This window comes from Leguminivora glycinivorella, chromosome 2 (assembly GCF_023078275.1).
Source record: "Leguminivora glycinivorella isolate SPB_JAAS2020 chromosome 2, LegGlyc_1.1, whole genome shotgun sequence".
In the NCBI taxonomy this organism is placed as follows: domain Eukaryota; kingdom Metazoa; phylum Arthropoda; class Insecta; order Lepidoptera; family Tortricidae; genus Leguminivora; species Leguminivora glycinivorella.
In genome coordinates this window covers 4115821-4138930 of record NC_062972.1, presented here as the reverse complement: position 1 = coordinate 4138930, position 23110 = coordinate 4115821, and the positions used below count along the sequence as shown (strand labels likewise).

The window sequence follows — 23110 nt, the reverse complement described above, 5'->3', positions numbered from 1 at the left end:
ATGACCAAATTAGGCATAAAAAAGGGTCAAAAGTACGTAATTCTTCAATGTTTTGTAACAATAAAGATTTATTTAGTACTTTTCATTGACAACATTACGCACCTGCACTAAATTTCTTAAAGAAGTCATGAATTTGTAATCTAATTAAACGTGAAGATTAAACAATAGTCCCGAGTCCACTAAAATATACATTTTAAACAGTAGAGTCCGGTTAGTATTACGACTCCGCATATACCTTACGTCGAACCGCTTACAGTAACCGAATAACGGAAGTACAGGTATTTGTTTGGTTTTCACATGTGATATTATGAAATGACATCCGTTTATTACGACTCCCTCCGGTTTTAACGACCAACCGCTTTTTACGACGTAATTATACACAAAATCCGCCCGTCAAGTCCGGTTACAACGACGAGGGACAATGGTTTTTTTACTTGTAAATTGAGGAAACAGCTATTTCCGCCCCAAGCACGGCCCCCTGTCTTGCCTACAAGTAGCAAGATGAGATTGTGGCCATGTGACTTTTTGGAGCATTGGTTTTAATAATTTTAACAATTGGTTCGCCTCGGGTCTAGACTAGTCTTATAAGGTAAATATAACCCACTTTTTATTTTTCGATTGCGTATAAACTAGTTTTACCTAATAAAAAAATCGATTGTTATATTAATTACTTAAATCGAGGTTCAAGGAATGCAACTATTTATTATTACGAAATACGACAGTAATTTGCCGATGATGAGCAAGCACGCATACTAAAAAATGACATATCTTTAAACCGAAATCCACTGTATATTTCAAATTATATTTTTAAAATAAAGGGAAAATGAAGATCTTGATTTTCTTACGTTAATTCCTTGTATTACTAGTGGCTGAGAGCTGTAGACCTCCGCGACATGCTTAGAAAACGCACAACTGACAAAGATTTAGTTCTTAAAGTGATTATCACAGTAAAGTCACGACAATTTTAAGCACCATAATATACGCTATGGGTACTCAAGTCCTTTATGGCAACTTTTGCATTTTACAAATTTTCCAAAAACTGGATAAAAATGATCTTCATCGTGCAAGTAATACCTGCTACGATATCATAAACAACAGATTCTTGAAGGTAATGGTAATATTATTGCGTAGTACGGTAATTTACTAAAAATCCCATATAATGAAGCCATAGAGTCGGTTATTAACCGGTTTTTAAAGTTAACCGGTTTTTGCAAACCCTAGTACAATACCAACGCACGCCTTCGGCGATTTTACGCTGCTCGTAGTACGAGAAGCCGTCGTATAAATACAACTTTTTTCCGCTTTGCAGTTCGATTAATCCTGAAACACGGTAAATGATAGAGATTCTTTCCTTATCAATATAGCCGTTAGGTGACGGGCTAAGAATTTCACCACTCTTTCTTTCCATGAGTGTTGTCGAAGCCGACTATGATATTTATAATTCGTGTTAGTTATAGTGTGGGCGTTGGGCTAGCAACTTGTCACTGCCGTATCACAATGTCGGCTTATTTCAACCCGTTATTGCTTAGAGGGGCGCTGAAACTTGAACGATTTCATGTGCTTTGTCTACCTTTTTGGAAATACAGGTGTGAGTTGATGTATGTATGTATATATGGTTTTTAATTAAGAGTTACGACGAGAAAAACTACAAGTACTGGAAAAAACCAAAAGGCAGCTTTTCTTCTTTTTAACCGTAAATTACAAAAGAATATCAAATTTTCAAGGAGTAACTCCTGTGTATCAAGCATGTACAGTGAGCTGCAAAATTGCAAGGAGAAATAATGAATGAATTCATTGATAAATTAGCCATGCACTTTTGCAGCTAAACTCTAATATACTTTGTATACTTGTACAAGTCCGTGGGGACTTACGCCAAGTTCTACTAACAAAGGCAAAAATTCAGAATAGAAAGCGCTGCGAAAAGTTAGGTAGTCTAAGTAAATAAAATAAATAATGATGTAATTCGACGTAACTTATTTATTTTAAATTACTGAGAAGCACCACAGTTTGTTCTTAAACAATGAGATTTATAGGTACAGTGTGAGAGAAATTGCTCACACAAAAAATTTTCAAAATTTAAAGTGGATTGGAAGATTACTAAATAGGTGTAATAAAATAAGGACACCCTAACTATTATTCATTTGCTGCAATGTTTTCTTTAGCTTCTGCTTCATCTTACATTCTCTCCAATATTTTCGAAGTTTCTTTTTTTCTAATTCACTCATGTTTGCTAATGTAAGTTTTTTCTTCATTTTGTTTCTTTCTGAATCTTTCTTTTTATAAAGCTCATACCTAGCCGGATCATTTTTAAGCTTTTCTCGATATCGCCTTGACTTTTCCTTGGGGGTCAAAGTACCCTTTTTTCGGAGTGGCAAGACTTCAGTGTACCAAATTAATTCTGTAAAAAAGTAATTTGTAATTTTGAGTTGTAAAACTTACTTCGTCGATGTTGAAATTGCAACTGTATTTTAATCGAAGAAAACCTTGATGATGTGTCAATATTCATAACTAGTGCTATTTTATAGTCGACGTAAAGAAATACGGTGAAATCTATGTTACACTGATACCAGAATTTCCATACTGATAAGCACTGGCTGAAAATTCTATTTGTCAATTTTGAAATATAAATCATTCATAACCATACATTCATAAACAACTGCCGCTCAAACAAAGAGCTACAAGAATACAACTACCAACTGCCTCTGGGTTACAAGAATATCAAATGCTGGAAATAAACTGATCAAGGTGAAAAGAAAAGAAGATGATCAAGATGTTTTTTTGGAGGGAAATACAGAACACGGATATTTCAAAGAGATTTATTTCAAGATTTTGTGTCAATCAGTGGTCATGACAAAATAATCTTAGATTTATCAGAGTTGATAACATTTTAATCATGGATCAAACAGGAGGTTTTTACTTCTGTTTAAGTCTTCAAGACTAAATACCGTGCTGATTATAGGAATACCGACCCACAAAACATTTATAATAGTAACAACAACGAGATCTCAACGTGGGCGAATTTAAATGTTAATTGTTTCATTTAAAATATATAAAAACAAAGCTATCTTTGTTAGGTGGTTTCGTTAAATAATTATATTGAATTCGAAAGTAAGAGATGAATACTTAAATTCATTTTTTACAATATTAAATATGTTTGAGTGTCAGTGTAACCCAATGAAATAAATAAAAAGAGCACGCTTTAAGGAAAATTGAAAAGTAAACGTCAGTAAAGCTAGATGCTGCTGTCAGCAGCCTGCTGATACCCGCTGTCCCGCTACTTAAAAATGCTTTTACAAGACATGAAAGGAACTTAAATAATCTTTGATTTTTGCATTTTACAAAACTCTAGTTGCTATCAGATTTAATGTCTTTCCTTGATAGGAATGGGATTGATTGATATATTTATATGTATCACTGTTGCCTCCGAAGAGAATTTTCACGTTAATATCTGCATCTGCTTAACTTTTATTTTAAACGTCCTCATCAACGGAAGATTCTCGTGCCTCTGGTATTTCCGATGGTTTAGCATTATTTGCTTACTCTAAGATCTCATTTGCGTCAGTTTTGTTTTTCTTTTCAAACTTTTCCTTTTCCGCTATTGCTCTCTTCTTTGCGTGTTTCAATAAAGCACCGCTAAAAAGTTTCTCATTCTTTTCATAAGACCATCTAGAGTCTGCTTTACTCAAAACTTTAAAAAAGAGATTTACGACATTTTCTAAAGTTCGAAAGGCGAACTTTTTTTGGAATTCTGCAGTTCTGGACACCCCTGTCCAAGACATTTTTGTCATTAAGTCCCTGGTCATTATTTGCTCTGCCATTTTTTTTCCAAGAATTTCTCCTCTTCCTTGACCATTAATCCCAACAATGGAGTTGAAATGCTGTACCTAAAAAAATTGTATTTTGTATATTTATATTTTTTTGTTATAATTATGTTTTTAATAGGGTTCTAGGGCATCAAAAGTAAAAAACGAAAGCCTTATAGGATTATCCATTAGCCTAGCTGTTTGTCAATATATCACATCGCGGCCTATTTATGTAGGTACCGTAAGCTTCATTATACTCCAACGTGCGACTTTAGTATAAAGTAGTTTAAAAGTGAATATGAAAAGTATGAAATTTACCAAAGTAATAGTAGTAAGCTGCAGAGTTGACTGTCGGGAAACACACATTCTTATAAGATAATGTATTCGTAGAAAGTTGAATTTGCTATTTATCGTAGCCCATAACTGAGGTTTTTTATTATTATTATTTTATTTTTTATTTGAACATACACTTACATTTGTAACTACTTGAAGAAACAAAATATTCACGTTTAAGTGAAAAATGGTACGATATATCCGACTTTTCCCTAAATTACGTTCGCTTCAAATCAAGAGTGAACAGGCATCTTCTGGGCAAGCTCACTTCATCGTAGGTCATATTTTGCCTTTGGCAAGTCTGTGGCCAAGAGTAATCCCATTTAAATATAATAAATAAGCGATAGCGTTCAGTCACTTATGGTAGCCACAGAGTTAACCGATTGGCGGGGGTCATAGTGGTGGAAGAACTAAAAATACGTTGAGTTCAATCGCATAAGTAAGCTATTTTACCTAAGTAGAATAGTGGTTAAAAACACATACCATGCGTAAAAAGTATTTTTCTTCTCCTAGATCGTTATCCATGTCTTTTAAACGAGTGATATCATTCAATGGCAGGTGGTACTTCTCCAGAATATCATCGTCAGGAACACAACTTGACGGCTCATCCAAGTTTTCTGGCATCTTCTTAATATGTTTGTTTATGTTGTCTAAAGGGTCATAATTTGCATGGTGCTTGTATTGAGTTGCTCTTGCAAAGCTGTTACGTTTGATTTCATAACGTTTACCTCTGCCTGCAGAGGGTCTAATTTTTTATGGATTTCGGCTTGACCTGTAATTAAAATTTGTGTAGAATTAGACCAAGCTAAATTGAAAACAAATTTTAATGGCCAGAGCATGCATGTGTTATTTTAAACTATATACTATAATAGAAATTATGACGTCTATACTTGCACCGTCTGGGCTAACAATGTCACCAAGGCTTAATTTAGCGTCACTACAAGTTAATGTACTTAATATAATTATATGTATAATATACCTACTGCAAGAAGAAAAAGGGGTTAAAATTTCACCACCATTGGACTAAATTTAAAAAATAAGATTTAATTGAAAAAACACTTTTACACATAATTACATAAAACAACAATATAATATTAGCGAAATGGTAATTACAGAGATTTATTAATCCAACCGCGACGTTGCTTGACACTACAAGTAGGTAGTATTCGTTTGCTGTATTGTTTTATTTTGCCTTTGTTTCCTCTTGCTGTCCCTCCAAAGTTTTCTGCGTTTATTTTTTTCTTGTTCATTCATGTTTGCTACTTTAAGTTTAGCTTTAATATTCACCCTTTCCAAATTCCTTTTTCGCAAAATTTCATATTTATCCGGATTCTCTCTTTTAAGCTTCTCTCGATATCGTCTTTGCTTTTCTGCTGGGGTCAAACAACGCCTTTTGAGGAGTGGTGGGACATTAGTGAAGAAAATGAATTCTGTAAAAAATAACGTCACTCGAGTCTAGTGCGATTAAATAATATTATTTTACTTCTTTCCGACGTTTCAACCAGGTTGCACGCCAGTGCAACACCAGTGCACGGCCACGTGCACGTGCACGTGCACGTGCTCACAAAGAACATGGTCTGAACCATCGGGAAAAGGTAATTTTGATAGATCATTTTTTCTAATAGCGTTCATCTTGGGTCTGGCATTGTAAAGCCTGACTAGGAATATATGACTACGCGCCATGTTGCGGAATTTCATTGGAACTATTTTCTTCATACTATACTAAACTGTCACCATCTGAACAACACCCTTTTGACAACTGTCATATATTTCTGGTCAGGTATTAAAAATGCATGTGGAATAACAGATTATTGTTTAGTGAATGGGCTACTGTAGGTATTCACAAAAGTAGAAAAAGACTTTATGAACTTTATGGTGAGAGAGAGCTGAACAAGAATTCAGAATTCCTGGACTATGTAAGAAACTACTCAAGAATCTTCAAGAAAGTGTGTTTAACTGCCAAGAAAAACTTTATTAGTTCTAAATTGAAAGTGTCGGACAACAAAGTGAAAACAACTTGGAGTATTATAAATAAAGAAGCTGGTAAATGTAAATCACGCGATTGTCAAGTCAACATTGTATCAGATAATCAACAAATAGTGTCGAACAGCGATGTTGCCTCGGCATTCGAAGATTATTTCTCAAATATAGCCGTTAACACCATAAAATGTTTACATTCTTCTGCGGCTCAAGCCCATTCATTACTTTGTGCTAATGTTAAGAAATGTAATAATTCATTTGAATTTAGTCAAGTAGACTCTGTAAATATTGTTAAAACATTCAAGTCACTCAATTTAAAGAAAACGGAAGACTTATGGGGAACATCAGTTAAAGTAATTAGTCATGTCATAGATATAATAGCACCTTACTTGGCCGTAATATATAATATTTCAATTTCACAAGGCACCTTTCCAGATCTTATGAAATGTAGCAAAGTCATACCGCTTTTTAAATCGGGTGATTCGAGTGATATAACCAATTTCCGTCCCATATCAATACTTCCTGTACTAAGTAAAGTCTTTGAGAAGCTAATGTTAAATGATCTACTGGGACACTTCAACAGACATAGATTACTTACAAGTAAACAGTTCGGTTTCACAAGGGGCCGTTCCACGACCGATGCTGCTTCGGTACTCATTAAACATATATATAATTTTTGGGAAAATTCTTGTGATGCAATTGGCATATTTTGTGATCTTTCAAAAGCCTTTGATTGTGTGGATCATGGAACGCTCATTTTGAAATTAGAACACTATGGTTTGTCTATAAATGCCCTAAACTTTATGTCTTCTTACCTTAGCAATAGAACACAAACAGTAGTTGTTAACAAAACTCGCTCTAGCGGGACTGTAGTCCAATTAGGAGTGCCACAAGGCTCAATTTTAGGTCCATTCCTGTTTTTGGTTTATATAAATGATTTGCCATGTATAGTGAAAAACTTTTGTGAAATAGCACTTTTTGCTGATGATACATCACTGCTTTTTAATGTTGACCGAAAATCTACGGATTACAATGTAATTAATAGCACGTTAGCTGATGTACTGCAGTGGTTTACTGTCAACAATTTACTTCTTAATTCTAAGAAAACCAAATGTATTCGATTTTCTCTGCCGAATGTTAAACCAATCGATACAAAAATACTTTTGAATGATGAATGCTTAGAGATGGTAGATACAACACTGTTTCTTGGTTTAACATTGGACAAAAATCTACAATGGAGTCCTCATATAAAGAAACTAGCAAGCAAATTAAGTTCAGCCGCATACGCCGTTAGGAGAATCAGGCAACTGACTAATGTTGAGACAGCTCGCCTAGTGTATCATAGTTATTTTCACAGTGTAATGTCATACGGTATTCTGGTTTGGGGCAAAGCAGCTGACATACAGACTATCTTTGTATTACAAAAGAGAGCCATTCGTTCTATTTACAACTTAGGAACACGTGAATCAGTAAGAGAACTCTTCAAAGAAATTAATATCTTAACTGTAGCTTCCCAATACATTTATGATAGTATAATTTATGTTGTTAAGAATTTAGACTGTTTCACTAAGAATTCTGATATCCATAATTATAACACTAGAAACAAAAATAAGCTTGCCATAAAGAAGTTTCGTGTCCGTAAAGTACAGAAGTCATTTGTTGGGCAATGCATTCATTTTTATAATAAGTTACCTGACACTGCTTTGAGATTACCCCTCCCAGCTCTTAAGAACTACTTAAAAAAATCATTGATGTTAAAGGCTTATTACAGAGTCGAGGACTATTTGACAGACAAACATGCATGGCCCGAACCAGAAACTACAAAAAACGAATAGCAATTAAAATAATTGTATTATGTATAGAGGACACAGTTCAGATAAGAAAGCACATCAAATATTTTATATTTTATGTTGTGTAGGTAAATTACATATTTAATGATATTGAGATTCATATTATCTTTTTTCTTCTATGACAATTTGATATGTTTTCTCTGAAGAAGAACGACGTATTATTAAGCAATAATATAATTTATTGAAATTGATTTCCATAGAGTACCTAGTCTGTTCATATTCTTTGATGAATACTTTTGCATGTTAAATTGTATGTTGTTATTTAATGCATGTTAATTATAAGATGTAATGTTTTGAAAAGAAGTTGCCCGCCGAGTTTCTTGCCGGTCCCATAGTGGATACCCCCCTCCCAACTGAGGGGGGACTGAAATCTTCTCGAGGCTGAGGCGTAGGGTTAGAGCCGGCGTAGCTTTATTTGACGTTCATATGCGCATTGTAATATGCCTACTTGAAAAATAAATATTTCATTTTCATTTTCATTTTCATTTTCATTTTCATTGCATTGATTGGGAATGAAAAACCATGTATCAAATTATTAACGTTTCTTCCGGCGGAGAATTAAATGATTAATGCGTAAACACTAAACACCCATTAATAAATCATTGAAGTATGAATAATGTACTTTAATAAAAAAACATTTATTTCTTATTACGTAAAACAAAAATATTTACAAGGTATTAGCGGCATGGCAATCACAAGGAATTATTAATCGCGACGTTGCTTGTAAGTATTAAATTACTGAGAAGCATCTAAGTATGTTCCTTAACCATAATGTTCTTCTTTTGTAAATACGACATTAGTGGTATTTGTTTGCTGCATTTTATTTAGTTTTTGTTTCATCTTTCTCTCTCTCCAAAGTTTTCTGAGTTCGTTTTTTTCTGATTCACTCAGGTCTGCTACTGGTATTTTAATTTTTGGTTTACTTTTTATCCTTTCCAAATTCCTTTTTTTCATCATTTCATATTTATCCGGATTATCTTTTTTAAGCTTTTCTCGATATCGTCTTTGCTTTTCTGCTGGGGTCAAACGACGGTTTTTCAGAAGTGGCGAGACTCTAGGGTACCAAATGAATTCTGTAAAAAAATGTTTGAGATGAGATGACTATCGGGTTACTTTACCTTTCTCCGACGTTTCGAACACGTTGCATAGGCCGCTGTCATGGACGACGTGGTCTGCAAACGTCGGGAAAGAGGTAAAATAATTTACTAAAAGAAAAAAAAAAAATTGGGACTCATATTAGTCTTACTCTGGAAATAATATTATACTTGGCTCACTCAGTTTACTTAACACATTCAGAAATCATATTATCGAAGCATGTATTAATACAGGGTGCGGTGTGCTGATGACGGGAGGACTTACGGAACTAACTTGTTCCGTCTATTGTCCTTTGAGTCGTCGGCAACCCGAACCCTCCTTAGAACTTGTACACTCCTTTTTGCTGTGTACTTAACACAGCAAAAGGGAATGTACAAGTTTCTAATGGGGTGGCAACGCGCATGTGACACTGTTTGAGTTGCAGGCGTCCATAGGTTACGGTGACCGCTTTACATCAGGCGGGCCGTATGCTTGTTTGCCACCGATGTAGTATAAAAAAAACCTTAATAAAAAGCATTTATTCCTAATTACATATAACAAAAATACAATTTACATGTTAACAACATGGGAATCACAGATATTGATTAATCCCACGGCGACGGTGCTTGTTTCTTAAACATGACATTAGTAGTATTGGTTTTCAGTAATGTTTTATTTAATTTTTGGTTGATCTTGGTTTATCTCCAAAGTTTTCTGAGTTTCTCTTTTTTTGGTTCACTTAGGTTAGGTCTGGTATTTAAATTTTTGGTAATTTATTTATTCTTTCCAAATTTCTTACTCTCATATTCTCATATTTCTCCGGATTCTAATTTTTAGCTTTTCTCGATATCGTCTTTTCCGTTCTGTAGCGTTCAGAGGATTTTTTTTAGAATCGGGGCATTATTCCAAATAAATGCTGTAAAATATATTTGTTGTATGTCACAGTTTTATTGTAGGAACGAAACAACACATGAATGAAAAGTGCACAGTTTCGAATAAAACTCACATATTGATGAATTAACTTGAGTATAATGGTGGTAACTTCTATTTCTATTAACCTCTGTAATAGACGCGAGATATTAGATTATTGTTCGTCGTTGTTCGACATACTAGAGTTGCGGCTCCTTTCCATTTTAGCATTTTCGCTCCTCTAGCGTCTTAAGACGATACGGTAGGGGTCAATTTTCCATACAAACGATCTCGACTATTTCCTCCCTGGTTTTAAAAGATACAGCAATGATTTTTTCAACACAGATTGTTATTATTTTTACCTGTGTCGGACCGTTTTGATTTTTTTGATATTCTGCTTTTTAAAGACTCTAGAGCCAATCAAAAATTTACAAAAACGGCCTTTTTCATTGTGGCGCAAAAAAAGGTGTGATACTCAAGATTGGTAACAATTAACCAAAAAAGCTAAACGGTCCGACATAGATTATTTCATTGTTATTCGGATTCTCAAATTTCGTTCCTATTGATTAAGTTTTGAAGGAGGAAAGAGTCGAGAGCGGAACCTCGATTTTAAAGATTTTTTTGAAATATCTTTTGACTGAGTTGTTCTTAATGGACAATTTTTTTTGATAAATCTAGTTAATACCACTTGTATATTTAACTAAAATTCCCAAGTTGAAAGAGGGGCTCCTTTCCATTTTAGCATTTTCGCTACCGTATCCTCATGACATATGACACGCATGGAACAGTGTATCATAATCATATTGAGTTCTAATAATGTAGTAGGAGTACGAGTATTATATGTTTGGCACGGCTAATAATTTGCAAATCAAAAATTTGCTATTTCGTAAACTAGGTTTGAATTATTCAGAGATTTTGTTCGTATGACTATAGTTTTAGTGTCTTTAGTATTAGTACTTATGATACGGTCTAAAACATGTCAGGCACAGTCCAATCTTATTAGGACAATTAGGGCAACACGTCAGAGTGTTCCTCCTTATTTTGTCTGTATCCCAACAGTGTTTGCACCGTCGCCTCTTTGTGTGGCCACGTTCGTTTTTATCCAAATATGCGGGTAGGTGAATAAAGCCTGCAAGAAAGAAACTCTTTTTGACAATCCCCACACTTGCTGTTAGGGTTTAGAGTAGGTATATTCAATTACAACAAATGATTTTGTTTGCTGAACTGAAATTTACTAATTTCACATAAAACACACAGTAGAAAAAAATTCAGGACAAGGGATACCTGAATATAAGATGAAGAGTCACTTACAGAGAACTGTGATTCTATAACAAGTACGTAAATTTCTTTGTATCTACCCGGAACAAGAGGTGAATTCAAACACCTCATATTCGACAATGTTCGAATGCTAGACAAAGTTTATTTTATTTTTTTGGAAAGCTAACAGAAATAAATGTGCAGGACACGTAACTATCCTATCCTCATCACCACTGAATTTTTTTACGATTTCGGGAGGACAGTAAAAATACGTCCGTAAGGAAAAATAATTTATTTGACAAGACCGATGAAATATCTACCCCCCACCTATTTTCGAACATACCCAAACTACGTGACACGTTTAGGGGGGGGAGGGGGGTCGTCAAAATACTACGCTTGGTCACAGAGGGGGAGGAGGGGGTCTAACTTCTTGTCACGTAACCTGTGGAATATTGGCCCAGCCGTGGTCAGCAGAGGAACGTTTATATAGGCTGGTGATGATGATGAAGGTGATGGGATGAAAATCATTGTTTAAAGGCCGGAAAAAAAGATGATAAACACGCGTCATTAAACAAATACACTCAGCGTCAAAAAAATCGCACCTCGCCCAAAATTCGTTTCAAGAAAATACAGCTCTAATCTTATTGACTGTAACCTATCAATATTGGTATCATTTTAAAGTACAATGAAAGCCCTTTAAGAAAAAGGTGTACAACTTTCTGAAAAACAATAATCGCCAATCTACGATGGTTTTAAAAAAAAGGGTAACGATGCGATTTTAATGGGTCTCTAGGTGTGCTACCCTAGACGGATTTAAAAGGAAATGTAAAGGTGTCATGTGGATCATTTGCACTCCAAAAGTATCCGAGGACACTACTGAACACATGTAGAATGAAAAAGCCTTCAGAATACGGGTACAACTCCAGAAAAAGCAGCTCAAGTGGTGGCACTGCTCCTAAACGGACTACGGCAGTAGCAAGTTGCTGAACGCCTAAGCATAAGCCGTCTCCGGGTGCGACGAGGCTTGCTGCGGTTCCTGGAGATCTGTGGCTACATTAGGAAGCCTGAATCTGGGAGAAGACGCTGCACCACCGCTAGAGAGGACCGGTACATTTGTATCGGCCTCTTTGCGGAACCGCTTTCGGACCGCTGCTGAGCTGCAGATACTGCTTAGGATAACTCGAAGAACTGCAGTGAGTGTCTCCACGATCAGAAAAAGATTGCTGGAGAAGAAAATGTTACCCCGAAGAGCTGGCAGGGGCCCCCAATTTAAGCCATCGAATTGCCAGAAGGAATTTTCGCGAGGTTTGGACGTTGCAGCAATGGAGGAAAGTTTTGTTCCCCGATGAGACGAGGGGGTTCATTTACACAAACGACGGACGCAAGAGGGTGTACAGGAGTCAAGGAGAACAGTTTACACCAGTCTGCACCGAAGAAACAGTCAGAAACGGGAGCGGCTCGTGCATGTTCCGGGGCGGCACTTCCATCGACCGCAAAACGGATCTCGTCTGCGCTTCCCGCACTGGCTGTGGTCGTTTTGAGGGGTCCTTAACTGCTGGCAGTTACATTATGGAGATTTTTGAAGAACATGAGGTCCCATACGCTGAGTTTGTTGGACCTGACTTCCAATTTATGCACGTCAACGCCCGTTGCCATACTGCCTTGACAGTGCGGGAATCCCTGCATGAGGTCGGAATGTACCGTAATGGAGTGGCCAGCAACGAGTCCCGACCTGGACCCCATCGAGCATCTCTGGGATGAGTTAAAACGGCTTGTTTGGTCGCGGGATCGTACTCCAGCCACCCTCGACGATAAGCCGCAGTTATTGAGGAGTGGGATAACATTCCTCAAAAACGGATCGTAACACCGGGTGACCTTAATCAGTTAAGGGTCCATAACTGATTTTGTGAAAAATGTCATGAATTATATGGCATTTTCCAATAGAGCGTTAGATTACCTTTCAAATAAGGCCACATAGTCATACTTTTCCTTGTATAATATAAGGGCTATAATCGCTTGAACGAAACCGATTGAGAGGTGCGGTTTTTTTGACGCTGAGTGTATTAAATTTGATATAGACACACGAATATCTATTAACAACTTTCTGCAAAAATTTATTTAAAACTTCATTTATAAATACTACGTGACAACTACAAGGGGAGGGGGGGGGGGATCTCGGCATATACTACGCTTGGTCACGCAGGGGGGGGAGGGGGTCAAAAAACGGCACAAATATGGTCACGTAGTTTGGGTATGTTCCCTTAACTATAACTTAAAATTACCCATACATTACAAACTTAAGGTAATATGACAACAAATTTACTAATAATACACGCTAAGCTTTTACAAAACTAAACAAAGAGGGAGAAAGCACCATAGAGCGAATAGTAACTAAACAAAAGTATGCACCTCATACCTAGTCATCAAAATCGTCATTTATAGATAGATTCTACCAGCCAGCTCAAGATATCAAGTTAAAACTTGTATGAAATTACTTTGCACTCTTGTGGATAAAATGCAATTTTGCTATCTGTTTTCGAATAGCAAAGTAAGCCTCTGTTGGTGTGGTGAAAATATATTTATGCATTGGAAGAGAGTAGGTATGTGTATAAGCATCTCATGATTCTCACGTTAACATTCCATTACCAATTTCAGTATATTTTTCTTTTACATTCTGAATGTAGATTATCGCTTAAAGTTGATGGAATTAACTCAAAAACAATATTTTTATTGAAATTTCATGCTTAATTATCGTGACAACACTGACAGTGAGTTAATTTTTGTTAACAATTTTTGCTAATTGGGGGTCCAAAATTCTGAAAATGCCCGCAAACATAATTTTGCCACAACTATCGTGTCACTCAAGTCTTTAATAGTATCTATGAAACGGTCTGAAGCACGGCAAGCATAATCCTATGTTATTACAAGCCGGGCAACATGTAAGAGTATTTCTTCTTATTTTCCATGTATCCCAACAGTATTTACATCTCTTCCTCTTAGTAAATCCACGTTGGTTTTTCTCTAAGTACGCGGGTAGATGAACAAAAGCTGCAAAGATGTTATGTTTTTAGTACTCTTTGTCGTCAGTGATGAAATCAAAAGTATAATTTGGTGCTTTGATCATTCTCCAAATACATATAATTGTTCACAAATTAATGAATATTTTAAAAGATTTATACACAGCACAGGGAAGTAAATTACAATAATGAGAGAAACCGCAAGAGAACATTAATAAGTACATTTATTTATTCATCTAAAACATCAACACAAGATATAAACTAATGTGCGGTCATAAAATGTACTGTAGCTGTGGTACCATACCGGAAAGGATTAAAGAACATATATCACGGCAGTCAAAAACCGCTGAACTGCACAATCCCAAAATCCTTTCAACTGAAGGTCTTTACTACAACAGGAAAGTTCGTAAAGCGATCGAAATCAGAAAACATCATAATTTCAACTAAAATGGAGTGAAGTCCGGTGATCATTTTGACGCGGAACTTAGGTCTCTTCAGAAGTCGGCAGAAAAGTTCCATCGACCTTGTTTCGTCGTTTGTCCCCCCTCGTTTCATCGTCAAAAATTTTTACGTCAGCCGTGTAAATGTGTGTGTATTGACGACTACCCAAAGAAATTTATCAAATTTTTATGTATTTCCCTGAGTTAGTCCTATGATACCTAGGGGCAGCATGAGTGTGATTGGCTACTACTTTGAGGACATACAGCTCGCTATCCAGGTGAAGGTAAGACCGACAACGGTGAGTGCTCGTGCAATACCATCGCGAACCATGAGCTACCTTTCGTTGTTTGTAATACGAATAGCCTCCGAAAAGGTATAGCAGCCTTCCGTTTTCTAGTTCTATTACACTACCTGGAAAAACAAATTGTTGTTTAACGTTCTCATATAGGGCGGAGGCGGGTCCATGTGCAAGTGATAATTTGCGACCGGTCGCTCCTTGCGGTGGGTCTGTCTCTATGTCAGATACCTGTCCGGTAGCTGGCATGGTGAATGGTCTCGGGAGTAGCACAGGTTGCAGAGATCCCCGAGGCAAAACTGGTTGTGCTCCTTCCCGAGGTTACCGCCTGTTAACTGCCTGGTTCTACCGTAGAAACAGGTAAGAACGGAAACAACCAGTTGAACCTTCGTAGGGCAAGTTTTGCAAGGGAGCAGACACAAGGACCGGAAGTAGGTGTTGTCATCCGGATGACTGCACCTCCAACTGGGCCAAGTGAGTGAACCATTGTAAAACACCCTTAGTGTAATCCCAACCTATCCATATCCCTCAGATGGGTCGCAATGTTTGCCATCATGATGACGCCGCTGTAGGCTTGACTTCTTTATGAGGACGAGTCTGTAGGGGTGGGATGGTGATGGCAAACAACGATCCGTATCCCGTATAATCAGCCGTAGGCGATGACGTGGCATGTCGCAGCGGGCTTCCCATCCACAAAGAAGGATGGGAGGCGGTAGAATGCCACCCGCGTGTTTGTGCCGTGCGCGGGGACCCGTACGGGTGGAGAAGGAGATCCTGGGAGTCTAGGCGAAGCAGGGGTCTGCGGTCGTTATCCCTGTTAGGCGAAGCTCCTTTGGCTCCATATTCATCTCACACGGGCGGTCTTAGTCTAGCCAGCTAGGATCAATCGGCTGCCGTGTCCAGTCAGATGGCCACAAGGTTAGTTCTCTGGGGTGTAGGGGTCTGTAATCGGCGGAGCACGATTCACTGCGTCGGCTGAGGAGCTGACCAGGGTTTTGGCACCGTGCGGATTCACAGACAACGCATCCTGGATTACTATAGCAGACTTGGTAGCCCTAATGCTTCAATGCATTCCAAATGTGTGGCTCCGTGGTGGGTGGGGAACCAGTTTGCTGAAAATTTTTCATTGTCTTTTTATGGATACAAAAGTACCTGTAACGACGGGGGAGGGGACGCCGTACCCGTACGGGATGAGGCGAAGGCGCATAGCGCAAAGGTTGCTGCACCAGCGATTAGTGGGGCTGTCTGTGACAGATCCACGAGCGTTGGCAGCGGCAACACGTGGACGTCCGCTAGGACGGGGGCCAAGCGTAGGGGCCACGGCGGAGCTGGCCATCCCAACAGCACCAACCCGTCTCTTCCCTTAGGGTTGAAGAGTGGGGGCGCAAAGCAAGCACCCCTCGGGGAGCCGACTAGCGCTGGTGCTGGGGGATGGGCCGCGGAGCAACGGCCAACTGCGGGAGGGACGTGCCGCTTCCAAATTCTGGTGGGGCGGCTCCGGGCGCCATTGACGACGCTACTGCACCCCAGGGTGTGGATGCGCAGTCGGGTGGAGGAGTAGCCCCAACCAGGAGGCAGAAGAGGCGTGCGAAGGCGCGGGCGAACCGAGACGCGCAAGAGGGGGCCGGACCCTCCACTAGTGGGGCGGGGAGGCAGGCAACTAAGAGGTCACTGGGGGCCAGTGGCGACTCTTCTCTGCTCGCTGGCGACCACAAGCGAACAAGGGTGGGGGGGACGTTCGCTGAGGTAGCGGCGAGCGAGAAGATGGCCATCGTCCCAGTGACCTTTCCAGAGGATCTGCGACAACACGAATCTCAGCACGGCCGTAATGGAGGGGCAAGAAAAGTTCCATCGACCTTGTTTCGTCGTTTGTCCCCCTCGTTTCATCGTCAAAAATTTTTACGTCAGCCGTGTAAATGTGTGTGTATTGACGACTACCCAAAGAAATTTATCAAATTTTTATGTATTTCCCTGAGTTAGTCCTATGATACCTAGGGGCAGCATGAGTGTGAGTGGCTACTACTTTGAGGACATACAGCTCGCTATCCAGGTGAAGGTAAGACCGACAACGGTGAGTGCTCGTGCAATACCATCGCGAACCATGAGCTAGCTTTCCTTTTGGTTTTGTAATACGAATAGCCTCCGAAAAGGTATAGCAGCCTTCCGTTTTCTAGTTCTATTACACTACCTGGAAAATCAAATTGTTGTTTAACGTTCTCATATAAGATTCCATGTATTTACTGACAAAATTTTACTTTTTCTTCATCTAGTGCTCACTAGCTTAATATTTTTTTAACTAATAAAAACTTAGATAGTTCTTTTACAACTGCTGTCTGCTAGAGAGCTAGTATAGGTACTGGTAGTGGTGGTAGTGCTGGTAGGAACTTGACAAGGAAATTAAATTTTTCCCAAGAGGATTTATTTATATTTAGTTCTAAAAATAAAATGAATGTAAATACAATATATAACTGAGTTAAGTAGTCACAGTCGATGGCGCTCCTATTAAAGTATTTCAAAAAAAAAAAAAAAAAAATTTGAACTGTTTATTTCATTCTAATAAATTTAATCAGTACATGCTTAGATCTTAGCCTAATCTATATTATTCTAGATAATTCTATTTCTTGTCTGTAAGTATAAGAATCTCTTATCCAAAAGTTGATCATCGTTTTTTGCACAACAAACGCTTTAATTTGGACACAAGATATTCGACCAGCACACACATACAGAAGGTTCATCCTAGGCTTTGCAGTAGCTTCCATTTTTCAACTTATGGTACTTCGTGGGGTTATGATTATGATCAAGCCTCGATTTGACGACGTTGCCAAACAATCCATGTGGATGTACGCCTTGCAAGTGCGGCTGCGGGTGCAGGCCCACCTGGCCCCGTTGCTCAAGGGATTTTGCCTGTAGAACGAGTGGCCGCCATATATGAATACTTTCTTTCCATTCGCTAGCTCTATCATAGCACCTGAAAGGAGGTAAAGGTTTGTAAAGAAAAACACTGTGTCTGAATTATCCGAAAGTGATTTTAATAATTATCCTAGAATCATGTTAATATATCTACAGTACAGGACAATATTCGGAACAAAGTGATCCGCCAGAGAACCAAGGTGACCGACATAATTTTATTTTATTTATTTAGGATTACCAACAGATAATACATCTTACATGCTCTTAAATCTAGTTACAAAAGTCTAAACTGATGCTTATCCAATTATAGGTAACCACAACTTACACAGGTGTCTTTTACCAGTGAACTACAGCTAAACATGCAATACCTAAACTTATTATTACCTAATAAGTACATAATTTAATACCGGTCCATTAAATTACAAAAAAAAATAGTTTTACTACCTACATTTCAATACAAAAAAAATAGAAGAATTAACTATTATAATATAGTATTGGTGGCTGTATATGGTACTATGTGATACCTAGTGTGCTAACATATTTTGTCACTTTCCTTTTGAATTGTACTGGTGTATCGTTAAATATATCAACTCCCGCTGAGCTTGGGATATGATTATATAATTTAGCCATTCTTAAAAGAGCAGAATTGCGACCCAAATTTGTTTTTCCAAATGGAATGCTAAATAACTTGTACAAACCAGGACGAGGTAACTTAGCAGGAACAGTTATTTTTATTTTACTTAACAACTCTGGACAATCTAGACATCGCTCTGAAAGTTAATGAACTGGCCCATTGAAGTTGCAATGGGCTGGCCACATATGTCGCAGAACCGATAACCGCTGGAGCAAGCGTGTTCTGGAGTGGAGACCGCGTCTTGGTAAACGTAGTGTGGGACGCCCTCTGGTTAGATGGCGGGATGATTTGCATAGGGGGCTGGCGGAAACGGACTGGGCATTTTGGGGGAGGCCTATGTCCAACTACTGCTAAGTGCAGTCCACTGACTGCAACGGGCTGATGATGTGATATCTACAGTAGCCTTATTCAACTGCGGTGCTTAGAACGTGAACAATGTCAGGTTCCGAATGCTAGGTTCTTGAAAGCGAAAGACTAAGTTTTTACATATTTTCCATTTTTCAACTTATGATACTTGGAAGGCTCATGGTTATGGTCGAGTCTCGATTTGACCACGTTGCCATGCGCATCCATGCGGATGTAAGCTTTGCAAGTGCGGCTCCGGGTGCAGGTCCACCTGGAACCTTTGGCCAGGGAGCCGTGCTTGTAGAATGAGTGGCCGCCGTATAGGAACACTTTCTTTCCATTTGTTAGCTCTATTGTAGCACCTGAAAAAAAGTACGAATCGTGAAGAAAAACACGTCTTAATAGGGATGACGACTACATAAAAAAAATGGCATTGTGTTTAGTCCGCCAGTTAGATCGTCCAAAAATACTGAACACATATTTTTCGCTTTTTCTAATTAATGAAAAAATACAAAGATATAGAGCATCAAAGTTCCGGAGTGGGGGCTTGTGACATCACTTCTAAGTAAAAATTGTACCTAGGCGTGACGTCACCCGAAACTTCAACGCACTGTACCGTCGTAATTTTTCGTTTACGAGAAAAAAGAAAAAAAATACGTGTCTAAAATTCTTTGATAATCTAACTGACTGACTAATTAGTTTTTTTTAGTCGTGTCGCCTCCAAAAGGAATTTTTATCATTATCCTAAAATCATAACAATGTACAGTGTCTACTGTAGTTTTATTCAACTGCAACGCTTAGGACATGAACGATGTCGGGTTCCTAATAATTTGTTGACAGCGAAAAGCTAGGTTTTTACATATTTTCCATTTTTCAACTGATGATACTTTGGAGGCTCATGGTTATGGTGGAGCCTGGATTTAACCACGTTGTCATATACATCTACGTGGATGTATGCATTGCAAATGCGGGTCCGGGCGCAGGTCCACCTGGACCCGTTGGCCAGGGAGCTGTGTCTGTAGAACGAGTGACCGCCGTATAGGAACACTTTCTTTCCCTGCTTTCCATGCAGCTCTATTATAGCACCTGAAAAAACGTATGAATCATAAAGAAAAAAACACTGTGTCTGAATTATCCGGAAGGATTTCTGTAATTATCCTTAAATCATAACAATGTACTGTATCTATTGTAGATTTTATTCAATTGCAGGCATAGGACGTAAACGATGTCAGGTTCCTAGTTTCTTGACAGCGAAAAACTATGTTTTTACATATTTTCCGTTTTGCAACTGATGATACGTCGAAGGCTCATGGTTATGCTCGAGTCTGGATTTAACGACGTTGCCATACACGTCTACGTGGATGTACGCTTTGCACGTGCCGCTTCGCGTGCAGGCCCACCTGGCCCCGTTGCTCAGGGACGCGTGCCTGTAGAATGAGTGGCTGCCGTATATGAACACTTTCTTTCCATTCGCTAGCTCTATTACACCTGAAAAGAGGAACACATTCGTGAAGAAAAACACTTTGTCTAAATTTTCTGGGAAGGATTTTTTATTATTACCCTGACAGTGACATCAATGTACTGTATCTGCTGTATTTTTATTAACTGCGGTGTTTGTGCGTTTCCAATGTTAGGTTCCTAGTTTCTTGAAAGCGAGACTAAGTTTTTACATATTTTCCATTTTTCAGCTGATGATACTTCGAAGGCTTATGGTTATGGACGAGCCTGGCTTTGATGACGTTGCCATATACATTCACGTGGATATAAGCTTTGCAAGTACTGCTTCTGGTGCAAGACCATCTAGTCTGGCCGTTGGTCAGGGATTGTTTCTTGTAGTTGTTGTTGTTCTAGTATAGCACCTGCAAATTGTGCCCGAACGTCTAGGTACATACTATTATCCGCTTTTTCCTAAAGAAATTTTTTTCATTGTAAGTTTGTTAAAGTGGGACTGAGCAGGCCATGTACGGCGTATGCATCCACGGCGGTGGGCTAAGTTAGCTACGGAGTGGGTGTCAAACCGCAAACGCCCGAGAGGTCGGCCCGGAAAGAGATGGCGGGATGACCTGGACTCCTTTCTCAACAACTGGACAGATGCTGCACTTAATCGGGAGGATTGTAAATCTAGGGGGAGGCCTTTGCCCAGCAGTGGCATAGAGTGTCTATATAGGCTATAAAAAAAAAGTTTGTTCAGTAGTCTCATTTACTAAACTACAGTCCTATGAAACTGTTCAGTATGTGTGTAATAGGTATTGGTACGATTAGTGATTGCGCAAAATAATCTGCTTCATCGGTGTTGCACATCATCAAAGTTTAAAATGAGTGTAAATGTAGTACCTAAAGATTTTTTTATTAATTTAGATATCTTTGTAGTCTTGCGGGCACTGCTTTTATGTACTTCATAATATTGATTGTAAATTGGATACCCAATCTTTCCCATCAAGCACATAAACTGAGAAATTAGAAGAGAAAGAAAAAAGGTGCAGTCAGTAAATTATCATATTTTGAAATATTTTCAATTCTGTGGTACAGTCGAGTTCATAAATATGTGTACATTTTTTCACCTTATTGCAACGAGTTAAGGTGAAGAAATGTACACATATTTATAAATTCCACTCCACTGCGGTGGTGGGTGGCTGTGGTAGGTAACCTTTGATAAAGGTGTCGTTAAAATGCTTGTCGAGGTGCAAATAACACCACAGTGCCACCTGTGCTTAAATCGCCTTTTTTGTAGAATCCGTAGTTGCAGAAAAAGTATATAACCTTTCCATTTATTAACTCGATTAACCCTGAAGATTAATGTTACTGATGATTGGTATGAAGAATTAGACATCTCACATACTTACTGACTGACATAAAGTTTCTAAAAAATGCACAAGGGAGCTTCTTAATATAGATATGGGACGAGCGTTATCTTTAAAAGACTAACCGTTAAACAAGGTAGTAGTGAGTGTGTGCAAAATAAAGACGTTTTTCTGGTAGCTATATTAAATAAAGAAATAGTGTAAAAACTAAATAAGTAAGTAAATGGTAAAGAAATAGTGTAAAAACTTTAATTCAATATTGACGCTTCTTGAAACTTTGTACCACGAGTACTTAAGTCTACTTAAAGTGGAAAAAAACTTGATATTGATGGTTTAAATTTTCACATATTTGCCACTCCTGGTAGCATGATATGAGGGTTTCGAGTGTTTATGGTCCGTTCTGGAAGAGACGATCTTCTGGTTATCATCCACGAGAACGAATGCAGAGCATAAGCTGTTTCTATTGCAGACCCATCTAGTTGCCTTGTGTTTAGCCACAAAGTGCATCTTTTTGAAAGCGTAGCCCTGGTGTATGTAGAGTTGTCTCCCCGTGGTAAGTTCGATGATTCCTGTAAAACCACCTATTCTGAGTTGTACCTACATAGTACAAAAAATGTATTCGGGTACCTAAGTGGAATTCGCGTGAGGTTGAGACGTTCCAGCGCGCTGAAACGCGATATACTCATCATAATCTAAATAAATAAAAAATATATATATATATTGGGGGACACCTTGCACAGATCAACTTAGCCCCAAACTAAGCAAAGCTTGTACTATGGGTGCTAAGCGACGATATACATAAGTACTTAAATAGATAAATACATACTTATATACATAGAAAACATCCATGACTCCGGAACAAATATCTGTGCTCATCACACAAATAAATGCCCTTACCGGGATTCGAACCCAGGACCGCGGCTCAGCAGGCAGGGTCACTACCGACTGAGCCAGACCGGTCGTCAAAGAAGAAACTGACTAACTGACTGACTGACATATCACCGCATAGCCGAAACCGCTGGTTCTAGAGATTCCAAATTTGGCATGTTGGTTCCTTATAAGGTGTAGAGGAGCACTAAAAAAATATTTTCCAAAATTTACCTCCTAAGGGGGTGAAATGGGGGTTCAAAGTTTGTATGGGAAAACAAGATTAAATTAGTACGCGGCCGAAGCCGCGAGAAACAGCTAGTTATTATACAGGATGTAACATTAATGCTGGTGATCCATTTAAGAGCATAACCGGTATCGAATAGCGGTTACGAATACCACTTCCTTTTTTTAAAATAAACACCATGAAAATTAAAGGTACTATAGAAGGTAATGTATAAGCCGTAGGATTTATCTTTAAAAAAAAATTTTTTTTTTTAAATTTTAAATTATTTATTCAATAAAAGTGAACAGTTTACATAAAACTTTCCGCCAAACTGTAGAACAGTTTGTTGGCAGGAATAGCAAACAGGA

General features: G+C 38.3%; 1 protein-coding gene across 1 annotated transcript; it reads right to left on the bottom strand.

Annotated features, from left to right (window-relative positions):
• Nucleotides 1-2800: 2800 nt before the first annotated feature.
• LOC125242335 lies at nt 2801-9077 on the bottom strand. Its single transcript, XM_048151113.1, has 4 exons — nt 8638-9077; nt 5250-5566; nt 4620-4908; nt 2801-3884 (listed from the first exon to the last, which is right to left on the bottom strand). Exons 3-4 carry the CDS (start codon nt 4758-4760, stop codon nt 3537-3539), a joined length of 489 nt encoding a protein of 162 aa, XP_048007070.1. The 5' UTR covers nt 4761-4908; nt 5250-5566; nt 8638-9077; the 3' UTR covers nt 2801-3536.
• Nucleotides 9078-23110: the final 14033 nt, after the last annotated feature.